This window comes from Muntiacus reevesi, chromosome 10, assembly GCF_963930625.1.
Source record: "Muntiacus reevesi chromosome 10, mMunRee1.1, whole genome shotgun sequence".
In the NCBI taxonomy this organism is placed as follows: domain Eukaryota; kingdom Metazoa; phylum Chordata; class Mammalia; order Artiodactyla; family Cervidae; genus Muntiacus; species Muntiacus reevesi.
The window spans coordinates 2,490,122-2,517,280 of NC_089258.1; the positions used below are offsets into that span (position 1 = coordinate 2,490,122).

Sequence of the window (27,159 nt, forward strand, 5' to 3'; positions counted from 1 at the left end):
CCAGGGGAGCTGTGTGAGTAATGATGTGTGTGTGCATAGAAGCTAAGTCGTGTCCAACTTTGTGACCCCGTGGACTGTAGCTCCCCAGGCTCCTCTGCCCATGGGATTTTTCAGGCAAGAATACTGGAGTGGGTTACCATTTCCTTCTCTAAGGGATCTTCCCGACACAGGGATTGAACCCATGTCTTCTGCATTGCAGACATACTTCTTTTACTTCCCCATCGAGGAAGACCATGAATAGTGGCATTAAGATGTATGTTCCTGGATCACCAGGGTTCTGGGGTCTAAGGTACCAATATTCTCTGGTAGGTATTAGCTGTTAATCAAAGACTTGCTGGTCTTTTCAGCCTTGTTTTGGGGTCAGCCTGCTCTTTTCCAGAAAAACGCCTTTGGCCCCAAATCGACATCCTTTGTATCAGTCCACTTACTCCAGCCAACCTTGTGTTCTTGATTATCAAGAGTAACGCATACTTACTGAAAAGTATAAGGTATGGGAGAAAAAGGTGTAATCCTGAGATTGTAAGACAACTTCTGTTACGCTGCTCAATTATTTCCTTTTATTGTAAACCTTTAATTTTCAACTTACTTTAAAGTCACAAAGAATGTAGCAGAGTTCCTTTATATCCCCTCACCCTGTGGTATAATCATCAAGAACAGGTAATCAACATTGGCACGAAACTTTAAATTATAGGCCTCATTTAAATTTCACCACTGTTTCTACTGACATCTTTTTTCTGTCTCAGGATCGAGTCTGCCATCCCACGTTGCATTTAGTTGTCATTTCTCTGCTCCAATTTGTAACCATCCCATATCTTTCTCCCTTAGGATAAGGTCATGCATTTTTAGCAAGAATATCAATAAAAATGATGTTGCATCCCTTTAAGAGCATCATATCAAGGCATTCGTGGTGTCGATGGTGATGTTTTCCTGGATCCTTTGGTTACTTGGTGTCTCCTGGACCTCCACACTGGAAGAGTCGTCCTCTCATGTTGAATCCTTCTCATGGTTCAAACCCCTTAGGCCAGGAGGAGCCTATCCCATTTAAGAGCTCACCTGATTAGTTCTGACTCCTACAGGATCAATTTCCCTGTCTTAAGGTCAACTGATTTGGTCAGCTGACACCAACAAAATCCCTTTGGCAGATAATGTAACCTGATAACAGGAGTGATATCTCATATTTTCAGCTCTTGCCCATATACAAAGGAGAAGGTCATTGAGCCCTATCTTGGAATCCTGCCAACTTTAGCAAGAGAATTTCAGATAAAATATTGTTGTATGTGACCCCATGGACTATAGCCCGCTCCTCTGTCCATGGAATTTCTCAGGCAAGAAATCCTGGAGTAAGTTGCCATTTCCTTCTCCAGGGGATCTTCGTGACCCAGGGATTGAACCTGGCATCTTCTACATTAGCAGGTGAATTCTTTACCACTGAGCCACCAGGGAAGCTCCAGATAAAAGATATCAAGCCTTAATTCCAGCATCTAAGTGTTAGTTTCCTATGACCGTCTTAACAAATGACCACAAACTCTGTGGCTTAAAAGAACAGAAATTTACTCTCAGTTCTGGCCAGAAAGTTGAGATCAAGGGGTCAGCAGGTCCGCATTGCCTCCAGAGACTCCTGGGGCACATGTTTCCTTGGCTCTTCCACTTTCTGGGGCCTCCAGGTGTTCCTTGGCTTGTGGCAGCATCACTCTCCTCTCTGCCTCCATCTCCACATGGTCTTCTTTTCTGTGTGTCTGTGTCCAAATCTCCCTCTCCTTTATCTTGTAAACATTCTAATCATTGGATTTAGGGACTACTCAAAGTCCATGGTGACTTCATCTCTAGACCTTAAATCATTATTTCTGCAAAGACTGTATTTCTCAATAGGGTCACATTCTGAGATTTTGGGGTAGACATGGATTTTGGGATCAAGACCATCCCCAGGGGAAAAAAATGCAAAAAAGCAAAATGGCTGAGGCCTTTCAAATAGCTGTGAAAATAAGAGAAGCGAAAGGAGAAAAGGGACGATATACCCATTTGAATGCAGGGTTACAAAGAATAGCAAGGAGAGATATGAAAGCCTTTCTCAGTGATCAATGCAAAGAAATAGAGGAAAACAATAGAATGGGAAAGACTAGAGATCTCAATAAAGGACAGAAATGGTTTGGACCTGACAGAAGCAGAAGATATTAAGAAGAGGTGTCAAGAATACACAGAAAAACTGTACAAAAAAGATCTTCATGGTCCAGTTAATTACAATGGTTTGATCACCCACCTAGAGCCAGACATCCTGGAATGTGAAGTCAAGTGGGCTTTAGGAAGCATCACTACAAACAAAGCTAGTGGAGATGATGGAATTCCAGCTCAGCTATTTCAAATCCTGAAAGATGATGCTGTGAAAGTGCTGTACTCAATATGCCAGCAAATTTGGAAAACTCAGCAGTGGCCACAGGACTGGAAAAGGTCAGTTTTCATTCCAATCCCAAAGAAAGGCAATCCCAAAGAATGCTCAGACTACCACACAATTGCACTCATCTCACAAGATAGTAAAGTAATGCTCAAAATTCTCCAAACCAGGCTTCAGCAATACGTGAACCGTGAACTTCCACATGTTCAAGCTGGTTTTAGAAAAGGCAGAGGAACCAGAGATCAAATTGCCAACATACTCTGGATCATAGAAAAAGCAAGAGAGTTTCAGAAAAACATCTATTTCTGCTTTATTGACTATGCCAAAGCCTTTGACTGTGTGGCTCACAATAAGCTGTGGAAAATTCTGAAAGAGATGGGAATACCAGACCACCTGACCTGCCTCTTGAGAAATCTGTATGCAGGAAGCAACAGTTAGAACTGGACATGAAACAACAGACTGGTTCCAAATAGGAAAAGGAGTACGTCAAGGCTGTATATTGTCACCCCGCTTATTTAACTTATATGCAGAGTACATCATGAGAAATGCTGGGCTGGATGAAGCACAAGCTGGAATCAAGATTGCTGGGAGATATATCAATAACCTCAGATATGCAGATGACACCACCCTTAATGGCAGAAAGTGAAGAAGAACTAAAGAGTCTCTTGATGAAAGTGAAAGAGGAGAGTGAAAAAGTTGGCTTAAAGCTCAACATTCAGAAAATTAAGATCATGGCATCTGGTCCCATCACTTCATGGCAAATAGATGGGAAAACAGTGAAAACAGCAGTTGAGTTTATTTTTCCTGGCTCCAAAATCAGTGCAGATGGTGATTGCAGCCATGAAATTAAAAGACGCTTACTCCTTGGAAGGAAAGTTATGACCAACCTAGATAGCATATTAAAAAGCAGAGACATTACTTTGCCAACAAAGGTCTGTCTAGTCAAGGCTGTGGTTTTTCCAGTAGTCATGTATGGATGTGAGAGTTGGACTATGAAGAAAGCTGAGCGCCGAAGAATTGATGCTTTTGAACTGTGGTGTTGGAGAAGACTTTTGAGAGCCCCTTGGACTGCAAGGAGATCCAACCAGTCCATCCTAAAGGAGATCAGTCCTGGGTGTTCATTGGAAGGTCTTATGTTGACACTGAAACTCCAATACTTTGGCCACCTGATGTAAAGAGCTGACTCATTTGAAAAGACCCTGACGCTGGGAAAGATTGAGGGCAGGAGGAGAAGGGGACGACAGGATGAGATGGTTGGATGGCATCACCGACTCAATGGACATGAGTTTGGGTAGGCTCCGGGAGTTGGTGTTGGACAGAGAGGCCTGGCGTGCTCCAGTTCATGGGGTAGCAAAGAGTCGGACACGACTGAGTGACTGAACTGAAGTGAACTGAATTCAACCCATTGGGCTTCCCCAGTGGCTCAGCGGTAAAGAATCCACCTGCAATGCAGGAGTTGCAGGAGACAGCAGGTTTGAGCCCTGGGTTTGGAAGATCCTCTGGAGAAGGGCACAGCAGCCTGCTCCAGTGTTCTTGCCTGAAGAGTCTCATGGACAGAGGAGCTTGGCGGGCTGCAGTCCAGCAGGTTGCAGAGTCGGACAGAACTGAGTGACAGCACCCATGCACGCACAGTCTACCCGCTACCCTCAGGATGGGGTACTGTCCTTTGTCAACTCTGGTTCTCAGAACTGCAAAAAAAAAGATAAATTTGTTTTTAAAGACAGAAGGCAGGCCTGGCTGTTGGGAGACCAGGGCCCAGCCTCAGGTCGCCTGCTTCCCTCACGTTGCTACACGTCTGAGAACCAGGTGGGTATCAGTTACTGAGGACTCTGGCCTCAGAGTCCCTACATTGTAGACTCTTTGTAATGCCAACAACTTGTCTCTGTGCAAGGAGTTCTCACTGAGGATTAGCTTCCCTGTAGGAAGGGCAGGGCAAAAACGGTGGTACCTGTTGGCCAGAGAGAGGGAACTGACTTCAAAGAGTTTGGGTAAATCACAAGATATTATAGCTAGTCTGTCTAGTCCAGCAGTCCTGACTAGACCAGAATGTCGGATCAGTGCCCCAGACAAGAGGCAGGCTGATCTATAAGAGCTGTGTGTACACTAACCTGGGTCTCACCCAGGACGCTCTGATTCAGAAGAACCATGGTGAGACTCTGCTCCTGGGGGCATCCAGGTTAGGGGACGAGGCACACGGGAAGTCCTGCCCCTGCAGATTAGGGCTGGAATCCCCTGTCAGGCTCTTAAGTGAAGGTCTTTAAAAAAGCGGAGAGAACTGCCTTCCAGTTGGTCATCATTACGCCTTTCCTATTTCCTAATTGAACTCGAAAGTGAACTTTCTTCCTTTTTTTTGGCTGCATCTGAGTTTCCGACCTAAGATTGAACCTAGGCCACGGCAGTGAAAGCGTGGAACCCTAATCACTAGACCAGAGAACCCTCGAACCTTCTTCTTGAAGTAATTCAGGTTCATTGTAGGAAATACAGAGTAAAAAAGATAACAGAAGTCACCATTAAACTCACCACCAAGAACTAGCAACTTGTCAAATATTTTTCATCTTTTTCTGTGAATGCATACTTTGTAAGGAAAACAGGTTCTGCTCTACATAGAGTTTTGTAGCCTCTTTTTTTCTTTCACTTAGCTTATGATGTCTTTCCATGTCATTATTTTCCTGAATATTAACATTTATTGAGCTATTACTATATATCTAGCGTTGTATTTATACTTAGTATCTTACTCAGTTTTCTCATTTGCTCCAAGGGAGACTGTTAGTAGCTTTGTTTTCCTGGAGGAAGTCTCCTTGATGTTGTGACTTGAAGCTTGTAAATGTGTATTTTAGGATCTACACTGAGGTCTGTTGCACATGGAGCCCAAGCTCTGAATATCTGTACTTGAACTATATATTTTGTTATGTGGATTACTTTTCTTTAGCAATCCCCTCCCTTTTCCCCCCCTTAATTTGACTGTACCATGCAGCTGTGGGATCATAGTTCCCCTTTCAGGGATTGAACCTGCACTCTTGGCAGTGTAAGTGTGGAGTTCTAACCACTGGACCGCCAGGGAATTCCCAGCAATTCCCTTCTATTGTATGCTTAGATTGCTTGCAGTTTTTCACTACTATGAGCCTTGCGCTAGAGCAAGTGCCAAGAGGGTAGGGATTCTTGTCTTTTTGGTCATTGTTGTATTCCCTGTGCCCACAACAGTTGGTACTTGATAGATACTTGTTGAATGTGTACTTCCATTCCTCAGTTTTAAAATGCCTTTTTGTTCTGTTTTCATATTTCTGAACTAGAGAGGTGTCTCAGTGATGTGTGCGTTTAATGTAGTATCTTTTTCTACTCTGAAAAGCTGCCATTGCTACTTATTATTAGAGAAGTACTGTAGAATCTATCCTAGTAAGGTTATTGAGAAGGTTAAATGAGCTAATGAAAACAAATTGCTTAGCACAGCGCCTGGCAGCAGTAAATCCTAGCAATTCCTATTGGTATCAAATTAGGGGAGAAAGGATTGTGGATGAGTTACAGGAGTGTTCAGATGCAAATACCAGAGTCCAGCAAGGCTAGTTTAGGCAACAGCATGTAAAGCGTCTGGCGATTAGCCATAGAGGGAGGCTGGGTTCCTGCTCAGGGGTGCCTGCAGGAACCCGGGCTCTCTTCAGCGGATCTTTCTGCTCTGCCGTCCATGGCAAGTAGGACTTCCTTCTTGTGATCTTTGAACCTAAATTTCTGAATGGGAAACAGCACCCTAGCCACGCTCTTAGATTTCACTGCCAGAACTGTCCCCTGTGGCTTTTCTTTGCACAAAGGATGTCGTTGACTTCACCCGTTTCTTATCTTTATCGACTTTACTGTTGAGGTTTACAGGGAAAATAGACCGTTCATTAAAAAACACTGGGGTAATTAGCCAGCTCCTTTTTGTTGTTGTTGTTTAGGTGAGTTTCTCTTTCTCACGCTATGTCAAATTAAATTCTAAATAAATTAGAGATGTAAATTTTTTTTAATGCCAGAAAAAAGCAGGTATGTATTTCTATGATTTCAGGGTGACAAAGGGTTTTCCAAGTATGCTACTAAAAGCAGAAACCTTATAGGAAAAGTGGGATGTATTTGATTTTGTTATTTAGCCGCTAAGTCATGTCCTACTCTTGTGACCCCATATTCTGTGACTCCCAAAATTTCTGTGTTGCTCTCTCAATGCTGGGGTGAGGGGGCAGACCAGAACCCAAACCCACTGTTTTATTCTCGTTTTTACTGGACGCCTGAAAAGTTGGTTTGTGCGGGGGCGAGTGAGGTGGGCATGTGTCCTGCGAGTCAGGGGAGGCCATGTAAGTCCCAGGGAGCAAGCTGTACTGCCGGCTACCCTCTTCCTTTCCTGGAAACCAGAGGGCTCCCAGCCAGCCCTGGGGACTTGCTCTTCTCAGAGCACAGAGTACCAGAGGCTTGGGGCGAGGTGGAGCTGTGCTGGCCGGCAGCGGAGCTGGCCCAGCTTTCCCTGGTGGAAGGTCCTGGATTCCCTCCCCGCCTCTCCCCCTGCTCCCAGAAGACACACCAGTGACATTGATGAGCGTCTGTAGATTTCAGCGTTGACCATTTCGTATCTGAGAGGCTGGGCAAGTCCTCAGGATACCAGGCCCCTGGGGAGTTTCCAGGGGGTAGCAAACTACAACTGTTTTCTCATCACTGTCCCCAGCAAAGCACAAAATGTACAAAGTCACCCACTCCCCCAGACTCGGGCCACTAGCCAGAGTGCCCTCAGGGGCAGCCTGACCGGCTCTCAGCAGATTCTGTCCCGGTTCCTGTTCCCGCCTCAGCCGCCTCCTGACCTCCAGGGGTGCCTCCCACAGCAGAGGCCTTGACCGTGGGTAAACCATGGTGCGCATGGCTCTGCGGGCCAGATTGCGCCTCTGACCTTGGCTGCTCACACCAGTCCCTCCTCTTGGTGGCGGTGGCCACCGCCCCTCCCCCCGCGTTTCAGGATGCGTGCAGCTGGCACAGAAAGGGAGGCTGTGAGCCACGGGACGAGACTCGAGTTTCCGTGACCAGCTGAGAAATGCTAGAAGCCACCTGTACTTGGGGGTTTCCTTTCCTTTCCTCTGTCTGCCTTGGGGAGAAGTTAACATGGGGTTCTTGGCCATGGGATCAGATGGTGGCCTGTCCTTGGCACATTTGCTGCTGGGGTGGGGAAGGAAGGCTGGCTGCCTGCGCCTCTCCCCCCACCTTCCTTTTGGACCCTCCATTCCACCTGATGTTCTACTTTCTTTCCTTTTTTTTTTTTTTTTACTTTGCTTTTTTTTATATTCCAACTCCAGATAGACTTCTCTGGTGCTCTGGGGGTGTCTTCAGCTCTACTGATGCTGCAGAAGGGGGTGTCCCTCCCCCTCAAATTGCTAATAGTAGTTTAACTGGGGGTTGAGACCAAAGAACAGGAGGGTTCTAAACTTGAGGACGCGGCAGCAAGGAGGGGCATGGGAATTAACACATCATTCAGCAGGTATTCTTTGGGATGGAGACTCAGACATAGAGAATAGACTTGTGGACGTGGAGGAAAGGAGAAGGAGGGACAAATTGAAGGAGAAGTAACACTGAAACGTGTACGTTACCAAATGTAAAGTAGATAGCCAGTGGGAATTTGCTGGTATAACACAGGCAGCTCAACCTGGAGCTCTTTGACAACTAGAGGGGTGGGCTGGAGAGAGAGACGGGAGGGAGACAGAGGGGGCAGATGCGTCCACTGATGGCGGATGCGTGTTGATGTTTGGGAAGCTAGCTCAATGCTGTAAAACAATTATCCTCCAGTCAAAAGTTAAAAAAAAATAAAAAGTCATTCAAGAAAAAAAGTTATTCTTTGGGGGTTGTCTGGGTGCTAAGCCCTGGCCTCTCTGGGCTCGGGAAAGAAAATAGGCCGAGTCTGTCTCCACTACTGTGGAGTTTACAGTCAGCAGGAGAAGACAGATAATAAACATGTAAACAAAAGGAAAGAAAGAAAACTCTGCTAGGTAGTGACATATGGTAAATAAAACAGGGTGTTGGGACTTTGAATGCCTTGGGAGCAGGCTTTTTTTCTTTTTAAACTGGGTGGGCCTCCATTTTGAGGAGGTGACATCTGAACTGAGACGTGATATGAAGGTCTAGGGGAGGGGCATTCTTGGCAGTGGGAATATCAGGTGCAAAGGCCCTGGGGTAAGAATGCTCTTGATGTGCTAAAGGGACAGAAAGAAGGGTACTGGATCCTGATGAGGTTGGGGTCAGCAAGGGCCAGATGGCACAGTGACTTCTAGGCCAGGAAAGGGATTTAGATTTGATCCCGCTTGTTTTTGTTTGGTTTTTGACTGCAGTGTGTGCCACGTGGGACTTTAGTTCTCTGACCAGGGATCGAACGCATGCCCGCTGAAGTGGAAGCGTGGAGTCTTAACTACCAGACTGCCAGAAAGTCCCAGATAGGGTTTCACTTGTGCTGGGAGGCCATCAAGGGTTCAAAGCAAAGAAAATGCTGTGATCAGATTTATATTTTTAAAAAATGACACTTTCATTGAGCTGTACACTTTAAGACTTGGGTGTGTTACATGTGTGTATGTTATACTTTAAAAAGAGAGAAGGGACTGTGACAGTTTGGGGATAAGTGCCCAAAGGAAGCTGAAATCTGCTTAAGAGATTTGATTTTATTTTAGTATTTTTATTACACCAGCATTCCAGCGTTTCCTTCACGCAGATTCCGTCTTTAGATTCAGGCAGTCCTTCCAGATCATCTTGAGGAGAAGTCCTGAAGAATGAATTGTCCTTGAGCAAGTAGCATTCAAAAAGCAGTTATCAGAAGCTTGTGATATACACTTGGCATTACTGCCGCTGCAGTTGATTCACGCTGTGTACTGCTCTGTTGTAAGAGTCGGTTAGCTTATTTACCCACTCTCCTGCTGATGGGCTGATGGGCACTATTGTGAATAGTGCTACCACAAGACTTCTCATATCTGTCTTCTTTTTCCCCCCTCTCTGTTTGGGTTTGAGAATCACCCAAGCTAGAGGATATCTATAGTAGTAATGTTAGTCAGTTAGTCGTGTCCAACTCTTTGCGACCCTGTGGACTGTAGCCCGCCAGGCTACTCTGTCCATGGGATTTTCCAGGCAAGAATACTAGAGTGGGTTGCCATTCCCTTCTCCAGAGGGTCTTCCCGACACAGGGATCAAACCTAGGTCTCTCACATTGCAGGCAGATTCTTTACCATCTAAGCAAACTTAAGTCAGAAACCCTTTCCAGGTGGCATTCCGATTGTCCCCCTGGGGCTGGGGTTGGCAGTAGAGGATAAGCCTTTAAGTCTGGTTAGAATGTTGATCCCTTTTTAATAGGCAAGCAGTTGGTAGGGGGTGGGGTAGGGCAAGTGGAAATTCATCGTGACGTTAGGGAAGTCACTTAGGGTACTGGGTTGTCCAGAGGCTGCCACCTGAGAAGGAGGAGCTTGTCCATGTGGGTCTTCTCTTGGCCCTGATCCATATCTGAGGATGACAGCCAGAGATGTGGTTGCCTTTGTTCTGGAGTTCATCTGAGTATACTCTTGACAGTCTCTCTTGAGCTCTGGCTGGGCAGAGATGGGGAATCAGGAGGGCAAAGTATGGGAGTCCTTATGCTGTCCTTCTCACCTTTGAGAAGATGGAGCTTTGAGATGACGCTTGTCCTCTCCTGCTCTCGACCCCCTGGCCCTAAATGCTGCATCTTCACCCTGCACTCCCTGGAGAAGTGAGGTGATGTCTGTGTACATACGCATTTGTATTTACAGCTCCGTGCGGCGGCTCCTCCCAGCCTCCTAGGATTGTTATGAAACAGCCGAGGAAACTAACTGAAAGTGTTTGGAGTGTCATTCTGAGACAGTTACAGCATTGAAACAGAGAGGTTGGAGTCAGAGGCGGGTAGGGTGGGGCTTGTGCTGGGAAGGATTTGGAATGGTCCAGAGATGGTGCTTTTTCCTACAGTTCATCCTTTTTTTATTTTTGGCTGTGCTGGATCTTCCTTGTTGCTCCAGCTTTTCTCTGGGTGCAGCGAGTGGGGGCGACTCTTTAGCTGCAATGCGTGGACTTCTCATTGCCGCGGCTTCTCTCGTTGCAGAGCCCAGGCTGTAGAGTACTTGGGCTGCACTAGTTGTGGTGCAGGGGCTTAGCTGCCCTGCAGCATGTGAGATTTTCCTGGACCAGGGATTGAACTCCGGTCTCCTGCCTTGGCAGGCAGGTTCTTTACCACTGAGCCACTATGGAAGCCCTATCCTTTTTTTAAAACACATCCAACCCCTCCACGCTTGTGGAGAAAGTGCTTGGAGCCCAGGTGGACTGTGTTCAGCTTTCTGACTGTTGGTAGAATCAGATGTTAATTAGCCTTCCCAGGCCTGGTCCTGTGGGCGGTGCGGAGATAGAGGGTGCAGGCGTGAAAGGGAGCAGGGATAGGTGTTCCGGGTGGATCCTGGGGTCCCGGCTAGAAAGCAGTGGCCGCTGAGGGTGAGAGGTGATGGGAGCCTAGTTGAAGGAAAACCCTTGCCTTCCAGGCAGAGGGACTGAACTTTGCTGTTGGTTAGGGGGAGTAATGGAAGGTAGGTATTTTAGCAGGAGAGTGATATGATTGTTGGAGGGGATAGGATGGAACGGGTGTTAATGACCAGTGAGACTGCTGCAATGGTATCTCCTCTGAATCTCAAAAGAGGGGTCCACACTGGGAAGCAAAGGCCTCTCACCTCAGTAATCTCATGGGGACGGCCAGTGTCCTTGGATCAGGGAATGAGCCGTGTGGAAGTTTGGGAAGTGGGCGGGAAAGTGGAGGAATATGATTCAGGAATGTCATTACTCAATCTTCCCCGTGTCTCATTACCTTTCTCTCTCTGATTTGGAAATATGGACTTTTCCCCTCTTTTTCCCAATTACCCTCTTCCCCTGAGAGTAGGGCTCATTTGTGACTCATGCTGGTAAATGTTTATGGTCACTGAGAAATCTCAGACCCAAGATGTAGCCTGTGCCTTCCTGCTGGGGCCCTGGGCATGTGCTCATGACACCCACTTTGGGGAAGAAAGCTGGTAACCTAATGACCTTCCTCTGAGAGTAGTGGTCCTCAGACCTCTATGTACATTATTGTCCCCTGGAGAACTTCCTAAAACACAGATTGCTGGGCTCCACCTAGAGTTTCTGATTCAGCAGATTTGGGTGGTGCTAAGAATTTTTTCTTCAAAAAAAACAAATTGTCCGAAGGGTCGGGGAGGGGAGAATTTGTACTTTCAATGGGTTCCCAAGTGATGGTATTGCCTGCTGGTTGTGGAGCCCTGCTCTGAGAACTACTTTCCTGGAGAAATTATCACGCCCAGTTCAGCATCTCAGCTGTAGAGACTGTCATGGTCAGAGCTTCTGAGGAGGAGCGAGGGGACTTGCCCCTGGCTTAAGGATGCGGGTAGGGAGAGATAGTGGTGTTGCAGGACATGATGTGAAGAGCCAACTCATCGGAAGAGACCCTGATACTGGGAAAGTGTTAGTCACTCAGCTGTGTCTGACTCCTTGCAGCCCATGGATTGTAGCCCACTAGGCTTCTCTGTCCATAGGATTCTCCAGGCAAGAACACTGGAGGGCGTTGCCATTTCCTTTTCCAGGGAAATCTCCCCGACCCAGGGTTCAGACCCACATCTCCCACTTTGCAGGCAGATTCTTTACCATCTGAGCCACCAGGGAAGCCCAGGAATGCTGGGAAAGGTTGAAGGCAAAAGGAGAAGGGGACAATAGAGGATGAGGTAGTTAGATAGCATCACTGACTCAATGGACATGAATCTGAGCAAACTCCGAGAGAGAGTGGAGGAGAGAGGAGCCTGGCCTGCTGCAGTCCATGGGCTCACGGAGTCGGATGAGCGTTAGCAACTGAAGAACAAACAAGGACACGAGGGACAGAGGAAGGGTGGGCTGGCTGCAGGACAGAGAGTCTTTGTGCAGGCCGAGTAGTGGAGCTGACCTGGGGCCTGCCTTCTAGTAGAGAGAGGTTCCTTGCACCAGGGAAACCCAGCCCTGAAACCTCCGCCTGCTGCAGCCACAGGTCCTGTGAAGGCTCACTGTCTGGGAAGAGCCCACCTCACTGCCCAGAGGGCTCAGAGCACTCCTCTTAGCCATTTTGGGAAGAAGGGAACATAGGAGACTTCTCATGAGAGGCCCTTGGTGGCACATTCTGCCCACAGAGTGATGCTGCCCAGGAGTTGGAGTTGGCCTTTATAAATGGCCCTCCTGCTAACAGCGAGAGAGTTGAAGTCTTAGGCTGATTGAGGCAATGATGTAGGGCGGGTTTGGGGAGGATTGTTTTCAAACTCTCTCGCACTTTTGGCTACCAGGAGTTATGTGACCTGTTTCTCTCCTAGCAACTGCTAAGGCGGAGCCTTTCTAGGTCTTCACAGGCTTCCCTTCCCTGGTGGCTCAGGGGTAGGGAATCCGCCAGCCGATGCAGGAATGTGGGTTTGACCCCTGGGTCAGGAATATGGAAATGGCAACCCATGACAGTATGCTTGCCTGGGAAGTCCCATGGACAGAGGAGCCTGGTGGGCTACAGTCCATGGGGTCACAAAGAGTCAGACATGACTTAGCGATTGAACAACAACAGTTCGGGTCTTTAATGGAAAACCGCCACGCCCGCAGCCCCACGAGGCGGGGAGCCCCCCGGGCTCGGGTGAAGTTGGGAGAACAAAGTCTTGCTCTTTAGACCAGACTGGGTACTGTGTTCTCCTTCCTGGGGTCCTAGCTCTCTTCTTGCCTGCCTCTGGTCTGTTCTCCGTACTGCAGCCTGACCAGGATACTTAAGACACAGATCTGCTGGTACCTTAGCTGAAAATGATCGCCACTGCCCTCCAGATGCGTTCAGCCACCTTAACGTGGCCCACAGGCCCTTCCCTGTCCTGGCCCCTGCCTCATCCTCTTATGTACACCCTGGCCACACCGTGCCCTTTAATTTCTTAGATGCGGCATCTTGGCCGAAGCATTCCAAAGGATGCTATGTCTTCCTAGAACATCCTGCCCCATCCCCACCCCATCACTTTTCACCTGGCCCACTTTTACACATCCTTTTGTTGTTATTCAATCACTCAGTTGTGTCCGACTCTTTGCGACCCCATGGACTGTAGCACACCAGATTTCCCTGTCCGTCACCATCTCCCGGAGCTTGCTCAAACTCATGACAAAAAGTGGTCTGCTGGAAAAAGGAACGGCAAACCACTTCAGCATCCTTGCCTTGAGAACATGTCCTGTAGGTGTCAGCTAAAATAACATCCCTTTCTGGAGGCCTCCCCTGACCCCTGACACTAGGTTTGACCATCCTGCTGTGTTCTTCAAGCTTCCTTTGCTCCTCATCATGACCTGTGGCGGATGGTGTCGATTGACTTGTTCCCCAGGAATCCATGCTGAGGCAGCCCTGGTTCTGGTCTGTTTACTAACAGCACCTCCTTTCACTATTGCGTACATTACTTTGGATAATAAATTATGGTCTAACCTACTAAGTGTAGGGGAAAAACAACACTTTCCACAGACATCTTTCCACTGGAATTCCCAGTGTGACTTACATTCTGCCAATGAGCCACATTGGATGTGGTCTTGAATGTGTGGATATCCTCTTCCTCGTGATGGACCTGGGACGTCCGTGTTGCTGGTGTGGATTATGGCATCTTCCTTGTGCCATTAGCTTCCTGATGGTGGCAGGTCAGGGCAGAAGCTCCTTGGAGGGCTGACTCCACTCTGTGATTTTGGGACTAGCTCCTGGAAGCTCAGCCCAGAGTCTGTTTCTTCCACTCTTCTCATGATTCTCTGGGCCATTTTAATATGTTATACAAACTCTATTTCTGCTTAAATTGTCTAATTGAACTCCAATCAGTACACAACCCTGTTGTCACTGTTCTTGTAAGTTGGTTGTTGAATTGTTTGCTTTGCAGCTCTGTGAGGGCAGGTACCAGGCATTCTCCAGCATTATTCTCGGTATGAAATCTGTAGGCAATGACTATTTGTTGAGTGAATGAACTGTTGGAATGAGGTTTTGTTTTTTTTTTTTTTTTAAATGAGTTTTTTCAAGTCACAGGTGTGGCTAGTCTTTTATTCAATGACTATAAATCATATTGAAGGAATGGGAATTGTTTAGTCTAGAGGAATAAATGGTCTGGACATCTGACTTCGGATAACGTATGAAGGCCCCAAGGCAGTAGGGGTGGGGAAGGGGTTAGAATGTCTGAGAGGAGGCACTGAGTTCTATGTTCGTCAAGCTGTAAGGGTGGTGCAGGCAGACATTAGTTAGGTGGGAGGCTGGACTTGGCATCTTCTAGCTGAAATTTTCTACTTCTCCCCTCTTGTGTGCCCAGCACTGGTCAAGCATAAGGGGAGGACCCCCTTGCCTTCATGGAACAAAACTCTGCTGGGAAGGCTCCCTAAGAGACCAGATCATTAGGAGTTCAAAGTAGTTGGAGATGAGTTCTCAGGAAGTGGTCCACGAAGGCTTCCTGGAAGAAGAGGTAATCTGAGACTTGATAGGTCCAAGTCTAGGTAAAGGGATTATTGGCCTGAGAGCCTGGAGGACAGGGAGCAGAGGGAAGAGACCTAAGTCCATGCTGCGTTATGACCTTTAAGCTCTCTGTCATCTATCGGAGTGCCCCTGAGAGGCTGGGCATTTCACAGCCTAATCATGCTGGGGGCACCTGGTAGGTTAGTGGCAGGCCCCAAATTTGAGCCCAGGCCTGCCCGGCCCCTCATGCTGTCTGATGATCTAGCCACCAGCACATACATTTTACTCTTATGCATTTGACCCTGAATAATAAGTTGGGAAGTTCTGCTTCGAGTGGGTGATGTAAGCGGTGGTTGTGAGCACCTTGTTTCCGAAGCCACACGCTGAGCCCCGTGGTCTGACAAACAGGAGCGGACTTAGAGGACAGCAGGTCAGAATTTTGCAATGGAGCATCTGGGAAATGTTGATGGATGAATGATGAGAAGAGGGGTGGGGGTGGGGGGCCTGCAGCCTCCTCCCTACCCGGCTGCCAGACTCATTTCGTTGGTTTTGGAAGGCTTCCTTGCTCCGTCAAGCCCAGGCTCTGCTGGGACGGAGGGGGCGGGGGGGGGGGGGGGGGGGGCCTGGCAGATGCACAGTTCTCCTCTGCTGGTCCAGCCGTCAGAGCTCAGCATGTGGTTAAATCAGCCATCCCAGCCGCCTGTGCTGGCTGCCCAGGGCCCTGATGCCCTACCAACCTCCCCCCACAGGCGCTGACACAGTGGGGGCTCAGTAAATATTGGTCGATGTACAGCAGGCTGCTGGTTCTAATTTTGTTCTCTGCTTCTGGGTCACCACTTTTTTTTTCCCCTAACTTTTCTCATCCTGCCTCTCCCAGCACCGTGAGGTTTCACAGGGACAGTAAGTGGGCCACCGATTCTAGGTACCCCCTGCCTCATCTCCACCCTGCCGGATCTCACGTACTCTCTCTGGAAATCCCCCACGCTGGGTGGCCTCTGGCTGAGCCACAGCCTGAGGCTAAGGTTCTGGGAGTGTGAGCTGGAAGCAGAGAGCACATCCTTTTAGGGATGTAGGAGAGCGGTTAGTTGGGAGGGCCAGGGGAGGCCAGAGAAGAATGGGCCTGTTGAGCCCTGAGCTTCTTGGGCAAGGCCAGGGACTGGTTTTAGGCTGTGATATTTGCACTGTATTTCAGAGGGGGTTTTGGCTTGTCCGAGAGGGGAGTGGCTTCCTGAACGATGTTCTTTTGGTGGTTGGGAAGGACCACAGGCTGGGTAGTTTTTCTCAGAACTCCAGAGAGCCAGTAGGGGGTCTTGAGCACCATGCTGTGAGACTGTTGGTTTTCTCATGAAGTCTATTGAGACTGACACAGAAGACTGTATCATTATTAGCCTGACCATGAGTACTGGGAGAACACTCATATAGAACACTTAGCAGTTTTTGTAGTCAAATTATTAATTTTACAGGTTCTAGGTTTTGTGCCATACTTAGAAAATTTGACCCAACTCCTTGATTCTAAAAATAATTACCCATGTTTTCTTGTATTATTGTACCTACACAACGCCTTGGGACACATCAGTGATGCATTTTAAAAAGTGAGGGGAAAAACCCAAACACTCCAAATCCCACCACTCAGAAATAGTCATCACTAATATTAGGTGAACATTATTCCAGACAGTCTTCCAGGCATGCTTACAGATAAATGGATATAGAGAAAGAGACATAAATGCTCCTGTAACATAGGGGGAATGACAAATTAGGAGACTGGGATAAATATATATGCACTGCTATATATAAAGCATAACTAATAAGTACCTGCTGGATAGCACAGGGAGCTCTACTCAGCATTTGTAATAACCTGTGTGGGAAAAGGATCTGAAAAAGAATATCTATTCTTTTATATATTATATATAAATAAAATGTGTAACTGATATAACCGATTCACTTCGCTATACACCTGAAACCAACACAACATGATAAGTCAACGATACTCCAATAGGTTTTTTTAAATACTCCCATAAAAAGAGTATTAAAACTTTCCTGACTGTAACTGAAGAAAAAGAAACTGTAGTAAATTTAAAGGAATTATTAAACTGTGAAGAAACGTGTCTTTCATAAAAGAGATGATTTGCTAAAAGACCCCAAAAAAGGATTAAAAAAAACAACAACTTGTGAGTCATATCTATAATTACTTGTTTCCATTTTAGACAGTATTTATTGACTCTGCTATGAAAAATAAAGGCGTCAGCAGTTTCACATTTTTTCCCATTTCCTTTCCATCTCTTAATTGTGTTAATTCAATTGTTAAATTATCCATGATTATAACATTTAGATTCTGTCCTGTAACTGTAATGCCCATAGTTTTTAATTCTTATTTGAAGGATTTTAAAGCTTACCTATGGTTTTTGTATTCCTGGAGCACTTCATTTTTGTTTCTCCAATGAAATTTTTCTTTTTGTCATTGTTTAGCAACAAACTCACATTTGACTTTGTGACCCCATGGACTGTAGCCCATCAGTTGCATTTCATTATCATGTCATTTCCCCACTCCCCACCCCAGGAAGGGGACTGAAATCTCTGACTTATTTCATGCTTGACAATTTCTGTTTGTTGTTTTTACCAACTTTATAAGATGCTGGACATCACAGCTGGGAATAATACTCATTGGTTTGTATTTTCTTCCTCTAAGAATTATATAAACTTTGTGACGCTTCTGATACTAAGTGTCACTATGGAGAAGATGAGAGCAGTCTGAATTTTCTGCCCCTTAAGTTTTAGTGTATCTCACAATTTTTGGAAGGAAATACTTGGGGCAGGGGGAAGTTTCTTCTGGTGACCTGGAAAAAGCTTCTTTAAGTTCAGTAACTTAGCTGGGCAAAGTCCCAGTGTTGAACCTTCTGTGTGAAATTTTTGTGAAGTACTGTGTGTTATTTCAATCATCAGATTCTGTTTTTCTTCTCATTTCAGGGAAACCCTGGGGTTTTTTATCTGTGAACATGTCTTCAGCTGCAGTCTTGGGTTCTCTGTCTCAAGCACATCGGGAATGACAGTTATCCCGACACTGGTGTCGTGTCGTCATTTCATTCCATGCCTGCTCTCATTTGTCATTTCCATCCACATTCGCTCTGCTCACCACAAACCTTTTGTCAGCATTTCCGTGTGAAATTCCTGGCAGAATTTAGTTCTCTGTTCATTATAATCTATGTATTAGTTCATCAGTGATGTGTTCTTGGTGTTTTTTCGCTAAGCCTGCATCTCCTTTTGTTTTCTTCCCGCCTTTGAGCCCTGGTTCTGTTGCGTGAGTGTTCTAAGTGAGTGATCTCACAGAGCGGGGCTACAGTGCGGGACTTCTGTCTCCTTTCTGTCGACGTCTTTGGCCGGCTGCCTTTTCTCATCGCATTCACGCCAGTGCTTCTCAGCTCTGCTGGCTCTAAAATAAGGCAGTGACTTGCTTCGAACCACGTCAAAGCGGGTTTGTGCCCCTCCTGAACGACAGCAGTGCCGGGGCCGAGTATTGGCGTCCTCCGTGCAGCCTGAGTTAGACAGGTGGCCGGATGGGCCTCTGTTCTGGGACTTTGGTGGCGCCCAGTGGCGGGGTTCAACCCTGGGTTACTGGGGAGGTGCTCCGTCGTGCTGAAGGAGGAAGAGGGCCCACTGCAGTTGGACAGCTTCCCCAATTCAGCCTGTGGCCTTGCAGCCCTTACTTCCTTTCGGGGGAGTCAGCCCATTGTTCTTGTTCCCCTGTCACCCGCTTCTTTGTTTTCCAGCACCTTTTCCCACTACTCCCCACTGGAAGGGGAAGAAGACTCGGTGGCAGGTTGCCTGTCTCTGCATCTGGGGAGGGTTAGTGTGAATCCTCCTGCTTCCTCCGGGCCCAGCCAGGGCCGGGAGACGAGCCACGAGTGGGTGCCTCCTGCATTCCTTTCCTTGCTTCTGGTTTGGAAGTTATTATATCAGATTATGCCTCTTTCTTTCTTTGCTTGCTTTTGGCAACTTTGGTGGGGGGTGGGGGAGGAGGCTTGCTTTTTATTATTTTTTTTTAGCTCAAAAGTTAATTATTAGGGGAAGGAAAAATCATGACTCCATTTCAATTCCCCATCTTAATTCAGAAATCTTTATTTTTATATAGTGTTTCAACATACATTAGCTTTCCTAATACACAAAGCTCTGGATTTGCTTTCCTTTGTCCAGAATAAGGAACTGACCTAGTGAGATCAGTGAGATGCTTGTTCAGCCGCTCAGTGGTGTCCGACTCTTTGCAACCCCATGGACTGCAGGACGCCAGGCTTCCCTGTCCTTCATTATTTCCTGAAGTTTGCTCAAACTCATGTCCATTGAGTCTGTGATGCCGTCCAATCATCTCATCCTCTGTTGCCCCCTTCTCTTCTTGCCCTCAGTCTCTCCCAGCATCAGGGTCTTTCCAGTGTGTCAGCTCTTTGTATCAGGTGGCCAAAGTCTTAGAGCTTCAGCATCAGTTCTTCTAGTGAATATTCAGGGTTGATTTCCTTTAGGATTGACTGGTTTGATCTCCTTTCTGTCTGAGGAGTTTAAGAACTTCTTTAGCACCACAGTTCAAAAGCATCAGTTCTTCAGCATTCAGCCTTCTTTATGGTCCAACTTTCACATCAGGACATGACTACTGGAAAAACCATAGCTTTGACTAGTGTTGGCAAAGTGATGTCTCTGCCTGTTACTTGAGGTACTTGGGGTCACTGCATATCGGACCCCTTCCCCCAAGCCCCGTGGTCCTCCTGTTGCTGAAGCTGGCGCTCTCCTGCTCACTAGTGCCCGTGACTCAGAAGACTGATGCCAGGGCTTCTGAGTCCTCAGGGCCTCCACCTCTACCCTGAGGCCTGGCTTTGTCTTTGTCTGCAGGTCTCAGGGGTTTTTATACACCTGTCTTGAGGTATAGGCGTGTAAAACATATGTAGTCGTATATACGTCCTCTTGGCTCACCCAGACCACCCGCATCTGTTCACCCCTCAGTAGTTAGCCTTTTGTGAGAGGTGTGCAGTGGGGAGACAGTCCTATTAGGCTAACGGGCCACAGGCCTAGAATTGGGTGAGGCGGGGATTGGAGGAAGAACAGTTGCATGACCATTTTCTGTAGCAAAGAGCTGGTGGTGGACGGCAGTGGCGGGGAGAACCCCCCGGGAGCAGGGGGCTGGTGGCAGCTGTCTTGTGGTTAGTAGTTGGGTCGCTAATGCTCACAGCCCTGGAACATGTGCTAAGGCCACGAATACCTCAGAGACCACACCCCCCCCCACCCCCCGCCACTGCTGTTTATCCACAAGAGGAATATAAGAGAACTCGATGCCTTTCTTCTTCATCTTTTTAAAAAATATTTATTTATTTTACTTGGCTGTGTTGGGTCTTAGTTGCTGCACGTGGGATCTAGTTCCTTGACCAGGGATCAAACTGGGCTCCCTGCATTAGGAATGTGGAGTCTTAGCCGCTGGACCACCGGGAAAGTCCCCTCGATGCCTGTCTTTACGTCCTTTGAATTTCAGACGAGGAGACAGTTGAGATGGCTAAAGATGATTCACTTAGGGCAGTCAGTAGTGCAGCCGAGGACTTTGGGAGCCGTCCTTCCCGTCACTGTCTCCTCCCTCTTTCCCCTGCTCCTTGACCTGCACCTCCTTTTCTACCCCTCCAACCACCTTGGTCCTGCTTCGGTATGAACCATCCATCGTTTCCCAGTTTTAACTGAAGTGCTTTGTAAAAGCCCATTATGCACACGCTGCTCCTTGGCCTGTCTGACAATGCACTGTGCTCCCACGCGGCCTGCGCTTTAGGGGGCACCGAGCAGGCGGGGGGCAGGTAGGTCCCAAACACATGCTTTGCCTGCTTCCTGTGGCTCGCCGGGTGGCCTTGGAGATCGCTGTGGCTTAGCCAAGTCTGTCCCTGGGAGCATGAGATCTTATCTTCCATGTTCACTCCTCAGCCCAGAGGAATCTGAGAGGAAGAACAGTGGGCCGTGTGGCCAGCTTGTGGTCAGGGAAGGGAGTGGATGTTAGAAGGGCCAGCGGCTCCCAGGCCCCCGGGTCTCTGTTGCCCATTTTGCTCACATCAATGTCCAGCCTCTGGACCAAGCAACACAGCAAGGCACTACTCCGTCCACACAAGGAGAAGTAAATGTTTGCTCATCTCTGGGACGGAGTGGGCATGGGATAAGTGTGGCCTGATCAATGCAACAGCGAAGTACGCTGCAGGACAGAGTGCCACATCCAGGATGAGGTGCTTCTGGGCCACATGAAGGGATGGGCAGGTAAAATCCTGTCTGAGCCTCCTCCCAGGAGGCAAGGAACTTCTGAGCTTCCACCGAGGGTCAAGAGAGTGACCTGTTGACTCTCATTCCCCCTGCCCCTGCCCCTGGGGGAGGGTTAGGTCTGGCGCCTTGAAGACAGACCTAAAGCACTAAAGTAATTTACTTCTTTGAACCTGAGCCAAGTGAACAAAGGGGTGGAGAGACTCCAGCTTCTGTTCAGTGGGGGAGCCTGGTCCTCTGAGCCAACAGCATACTCGAGCCTTTGTCTCTGCAGCTTGTTTTTAATGCCTGGCCCCACTTGCTCTTCTTGCTCCTCCTGGAAGGAAGGTGGCCCTGGGGGCAGCTGGCTCAGCTCCCTGGGGGGAAGGCGGGGTGGGGAGCAGCCTACCCAGGACTGCCCATTTCCAAGCCCTTAATAGGGCTTGAGCTTCCTCCTGCAACCGGGCCATGCATCGAGGACCCCTGCCCAGCTTCACCACCCAGCCACTCCAAGAGTGTATGTATTTTCTTCCTCTCTTCTTTGTTTCCTCCTAAGAATCTCTTATAAATTTTTTTTTACCCCCTTAGAATAACTTCAGTGTCCTTTGGAGCAGAAAGCTCCCCTCATGTATCTGCCAAAAGGCCAGGGTCACTTGGGTTTGAAGTATCTTTAGTGACTCCAGGATCCCTGGACCAAGACTTCTTACTACCCTCCAGTTGTTTGTAGATTCTCCTCTGACTCTCAGGTGGATTGGGGCGGGGTGGGGGTGAGGGCTGAGGGCCAGGCAGGAGGGCTCTGCCATCACCCACTCTTGGCTGCCATGGTTGGGGGGCTCCTGGGTTCCTTAAAGAGCAGATGCTAGTAGATGCTTACCTTGACATGAATGCTCATCCAGGTACAATTACATCTGGGTGTACAATGTACATCTTCCATCTGGTCGGGGCTCCAGTATTAAAGGATATGGCTCAGATTATGATCTGTAGCCCTTGCATGCGTGCATTCTAAGTCGCTTCAGTCGTGTCCAACTCTTTGCGACCCTGTGGAGCGTAGCCCACCAGGCGCCCCGTCCAAGTGATTCTCCAGGCAAGGATACTGGAGTGGGTTGCCCTGTCCTCCTCTATGATGCGTTGCTTGTTTTGAAACTTGTAACATGGCTTGTCCCCTGAGACACACTTGGGCAGTTTCCCTCCACAAGTCTTCAGGGCATCTTACGCCTGGGTTTGGGGTACTTACTGGGACTGATAGAAACTGGGTAGATCTGCCCAGAGACACACAGGCTTTGGTGGCTTCTCCACGAGACCTGGAGCGTGTATGTGTGTGTCTCCACACCGCAGGGACAGTGGTTAAGTGCACCCTGACTTTAGTGTCACTCAGACCCGGCTTCAGATCATGAAAATTTGATTTTTGGCTTCACTGGTCTACTTACTGGCCATGGGTCACGCTCCCTAATCTCTAAATCTCATCTGTTGTTGCTGAGTCGCTGAGTCAGTCCAACTCTCTGCAGCCCCATGGACTGTAGCCTGCCAGGCTCCTCTGTCTATGGTATTCTTTAGGCAAGAATACTGGAGTGGGTTGCCATTTCCTTCTCCAGGGAATCTTCGTGGCCCAGGGATCAAACTCATGTCTCTTGCATTAGCAGGCAAGTTCTTTACCACTGAGCCACCAGGGAAGCCCTCATTTGTTAGGCAGAGATAAGTGTTCTACCGTCTCTTAAAGGCATTGGTGAATGTCAGATGCTTCAGTAAAGTACTGGGACCGCTAGCAGCTTATCACATCAGCTCTTTGCCTCCCCTTTCCTAAACCCAAGGCAGCCCTCCCCTACTTGTTTTAACAGCACAGCACATGCCTTAGACAAATCCCACTATGGTCCGGCAGAGAACAGACTTCTTTGTGCAGCAGGGTTTAGCTGTTTTAGACTAAGATCCACCCTACTAACTAACCATGATTTAACTTTGGTGCTTGGTAAAGATTTGAGAGTTTTTAGTCCCCAAATAGCAGTTTTATAAGCTACCTTCTGGGCGGGTGCCCGATCCATTGGCTGGTGCATGTTCATTGGAGTGATGGTTTGCGTCCCAGATTCTGGCGTGTGCCTCATGTGTGGGACCTAGAGCCTGGGATGTCCCAGCTCTGCTTGCAGTTGGAGCTTGTGTCGTGTGTGCGTTGCAGGCCTGGTGCAAAGCCAGCCACAGTGCTTCCTTTGGCAGCTTAGTATCTGACTGAGAGGGGATTGCAGTGGGAGGGCCCTGCTAATGATTAGTCATATAATCATCGTAGCCCTGTTTTATCGAGTGTTCTCTTGCGTCTAGTCGCTTGCCAAAGCTCATGTCATTAAGTTTTCACAACAGTCCAATGATGTGGATACCAATTTTACAGATGAGAAAACCGAGGCGTGGAGAGAGGCCATGCAACTTGGCCAAGGTCACTTCTGGGAATCAGCAGCATGAAAATTCAAGCCAAGTCTTTTGACCCTGAAGGCCATGGCACCCTACATCACTGCTCACAGTGATTCTAGAATGTTGACTCTGGTTAAATAACTTGCCCAAGATCACACAGCTGGTGAATGGCAGAGTTGGGCTGCTAACAGGCCTGCCGTTACCCACTCTGCTCTGGTGCCTCTGTCCATACCAGGCACTGTGCCAGAGCCCTGGATGCCCAGGGAGATGGGGAAGTGACTGAAGCACCCGGGTTCCCGGGCCCAGATTAAATAGGAGGCTCACTTCCCACTCCTGGTATTTGTTTATTTCACAAATTAAATTATAACTCTACTAAGGGAAATGATTAACTAAAGAAAAGTTGTCAGTTGTGCTACCAGAAGGTTTCGTTTTTCTCTGTTCTTTCTCGGTTCTTAACTCTGTTTACATAATTGTTCCACTTCTTTATTTAATGTTATGATTCTGCTTTTTATCGCTGCATACTGTTGCGTGAAATCGATATAGTTCACTTGACCACACACATCTTTGTGCCAATGGCTTTTTTATTTTGGGATTGCTTCTACTAGTGTAAATTCCAGGAGAAGTAGAATTATTAACGGATTGAGATACATTTATTATCATATAACTTTTCCAGAGTCATTTGGATAGCCACCAGAAGTATCTTCTTCTGTTGTTTAACCTCACTGACATTTGGTTTTATATCTTTTTTTAAAAAATGTTTTGCTATCTTAGTAAGTAGCACCCTCCATCTTTTAAATTTATATTCTTAAACCAGGGAGACCAAGTTTTGGGGTTTTTTTTGTTTTTTGTTTTTAATTGGCTGTACTGGTCTTGCGGGCTTTCTCCAGTTGGGATCTGGAGTGGAGATCACTGTCTGGTTGTGGTGCAGATTACTCTCTGGCTTCTCGTTGCGGAGCATGGGCTCTAGGGCATGCGGGCTGCAGTAGTTGTGACTCACCAGCTTAGTTGCCTTGAGGCATGTGGAATCTTCCCAGACTAGGGATCAAAAACCCATGTCCCCTGCCTTGGCAGGGGGATTCTTAACCACTGGATCACCAGGGAACTCCAAGACTAGTAGTTTTCATACTGGTTCCCTAATTTAGGTAGTGTAGAAATAACTCTTTGGCATGTTTGATGGTGTATATTTTCCCCAGTCTACTTCCCCCCACTTTTTAGTTGTACTTTTCATTTTTTTAGATTTTTTCCTTTGAAGAATTTCAAACATATGCAAAAGTAGAGAGAGTAGTATAACAAATTCCCATTACTTAGTTCCAACAGGTGTCAACTCATGCCTAATCTTGTCTCATCTGTACTCTAATGCAAATATTCCCTCCTTTGTGATTTTGAAGCAAATCCCAAGTAAAATACTTAATCCATGATAATCTCAGTATCTCTAAAAAGATACAGGCTTTCAAAGAAAAACATAACCACATGACTTCCCTGGTGGTCCACTAGCAGAGTTCTCCTGACAGTGCAGGGGACCTGGGTTCCATCCCTGATCTGGGAAGACTCCACATGCAGCGGGTAAACTAAGCCTGTGCACCACAACTACTGAGGCTGCGCCCTCAAGCCTGTGCTCTGCAACAAGAGAAGCCCACGCACTGCAAATAGAGAGTGGCCCTGTGCTTGCTGCAACTAGAGAAAGTCCGTTTGTAGCAAGGAAGATCCAGCACAGCCAAAAAAAAAGTTAATTAAAAAACACATAGTTTTTCTTTCCCTTTTTTTAAGAATTGTATATAATTATTTGGCTGTGCTGTGCCCCAGTTGTAGCACCAGAGGTCTTCAGTCTTTGTTGTAGCATGCAGACTCTTAGTTGTGGCATGTGAACTCCTAAGTTGTGGCATGTGGAGCCTAGTTTCCTGACTGGGGATTGAACCTGGGCCCCTGGAGTCTTAGCCACATGGACCACAAGGGAGGTCCCTACTTTTAAAAAATTTACTCAGACCTGTTGAATTTGTTTTTATTTTCTGTTACAAAAGAAGGATTGTTCTCAAAAGTTAGGCAGAGACTTAGAGAAGGGGTGAAGGGTCAGCTTTGGTACTGACGGGATCCAGAGTCTGAGGAGAGACCCTCCTGTCTGGAGTGAGCCCTGTGGGTCTGGTATGGAAGGTAAGAGTGGGTCTCTCTCTTTGCTCTTGCAGGCTCATCCGTCACCATGAAGCTGCTGCGCCCAGCCCTCCGTAGCTACTTCCTGCTGGCCCTGCTCATCATGCGGACAGCTGCTTCTGAGTCTCATGCTGTGTCCACAGGGACCACCCTCAGCGCAGCCTCTTTTCTGCAAAACCTCATGCATCGCTACGGGGAGGGTGACAGCCTTACCCTTCAGCAGCTGAAGACCCTGCTCAACCACCTGGACGTGGGAGTAGGCCGGAGCAACATCTCCCAGCCTGTGCAGGGCCCGAGGAACCTCTCGACGGTAAGGCCCTCAGCTCCGCCCGGCACCAACTCTACCCGTTCGAGGTTCACAGTCTAGGTGGGGGCCAGGTGAGCCTTGATGACAGAACAGAGGAGCTACTTCTCGCCCTGCAGTCTGGGTCAGCTGGTCCGAGACTCCAGCTGCACCTCGCAACCTTCTCCATGGGTGCGTTGAATCCCTTAGCCCAGGAGAGACATGCAATAGGGGCTGCCCGCCGTCCAGACCCTGCCGCAGAGCTGTACCGGGAGCTCCTGGAACTGCTGCTAGACTGGGGCTCCTGGGTCAGCTTGTGTTTCTAATGGAGTTTTTGCAAAGGCCTTTGCCGGTCATCCTAGGTGAGCCTGAGTACCTCCAGGGGCAGGTGGCAGATCTTCATCATGTCCTGTGTACAGTGAGATGGGCTTCTGTGCTGACTTAGTAAAGAATCCGCCTGCCAATGCAGGAGATGCAGGTTCAATCCCTGGGTTGGGACAATCCCCTGGAGAAGGAAATGGCAACCCACTCCAGTATTCTTGCCTGGAAAATCCCGTGGACAGAGGAGCCTGGCGGGCTACAGTCCACGGGGTTGCAAAGAGTCAGACATGACTGAGTAACTAAGCAACAACAATGTACTGGGATACTGAGGGACCACGGCGAGTGCCGCAGGGACCGGGATTAAGACTCGGGTGTTTTGGCTTCGGATTCTCTCTTCTGTCTTCCGTGTCGTCTTGGCCAGTCAGAGTCTGAGGCCCTGTGGCGGCCATGTATAAGTCACCCTCGATGTCTTTATGCATCTGCTCTGTTGCCTGTGCTGAATGTTGTGAGAAAGACAGAGAAAATGAGTCATCTTCAGGGAGTGTACCGTTCAGATGGGGAGCTCAGCCAACCAAGGACAGAGTTAGCTGATACTCGGATGAAGTATTAGGATGCTCTGGGTTGGCGAGTCATTTCTGGATTCAGAAATGACAGGAGCGGGTGAGTATGGGCTCACTGGTCAAGGAAGATGGGTGGGGCATCCTGGAGCTTCTTGAAGGAGAGCAGAGTTCAGAGAGGCCAAGTGGCCAGAAGTTGGGGACCGTGTGGCATGAATATGGGACCATGGGGGTGTGGCGCGCCTCTGAGTCAGGGGAGCCTGCCCTGGGCTGGGGCTCACGCAGCCTGACCCCAGCGGGCTTCCGGTGCAGCACAAGGATACTGGATACCACATCCAGCCCCCAGCTTTGTAGG

General features: G+C 48.0%; 1 protein-coding gene across 2 annotated transcripts in view; it reads left to right on the forward strand.

The window, feature by feature from the left end:
• The window catches only part of SLC39A14 (solute carrier family 39 member 14), a 48,010-nt gene that overhangs the window by 6,307 nt on the left and 14,544 nt on the right, over window positions 1-27,159 (forward strand). For both annotated transcript variants that reach the window (XM_065901483.1, XM_065901484.1), the window contains one exon: window positions 25,679-25,953. In XM_065901483.1, coding sequence (XP_065757555.1) covers window positions 25,679-25,953 — 275 coding nt within the window. The remainder of the gene's footprint in view (window positions 1-25,678; window positions 25,954-27,159) is intronic.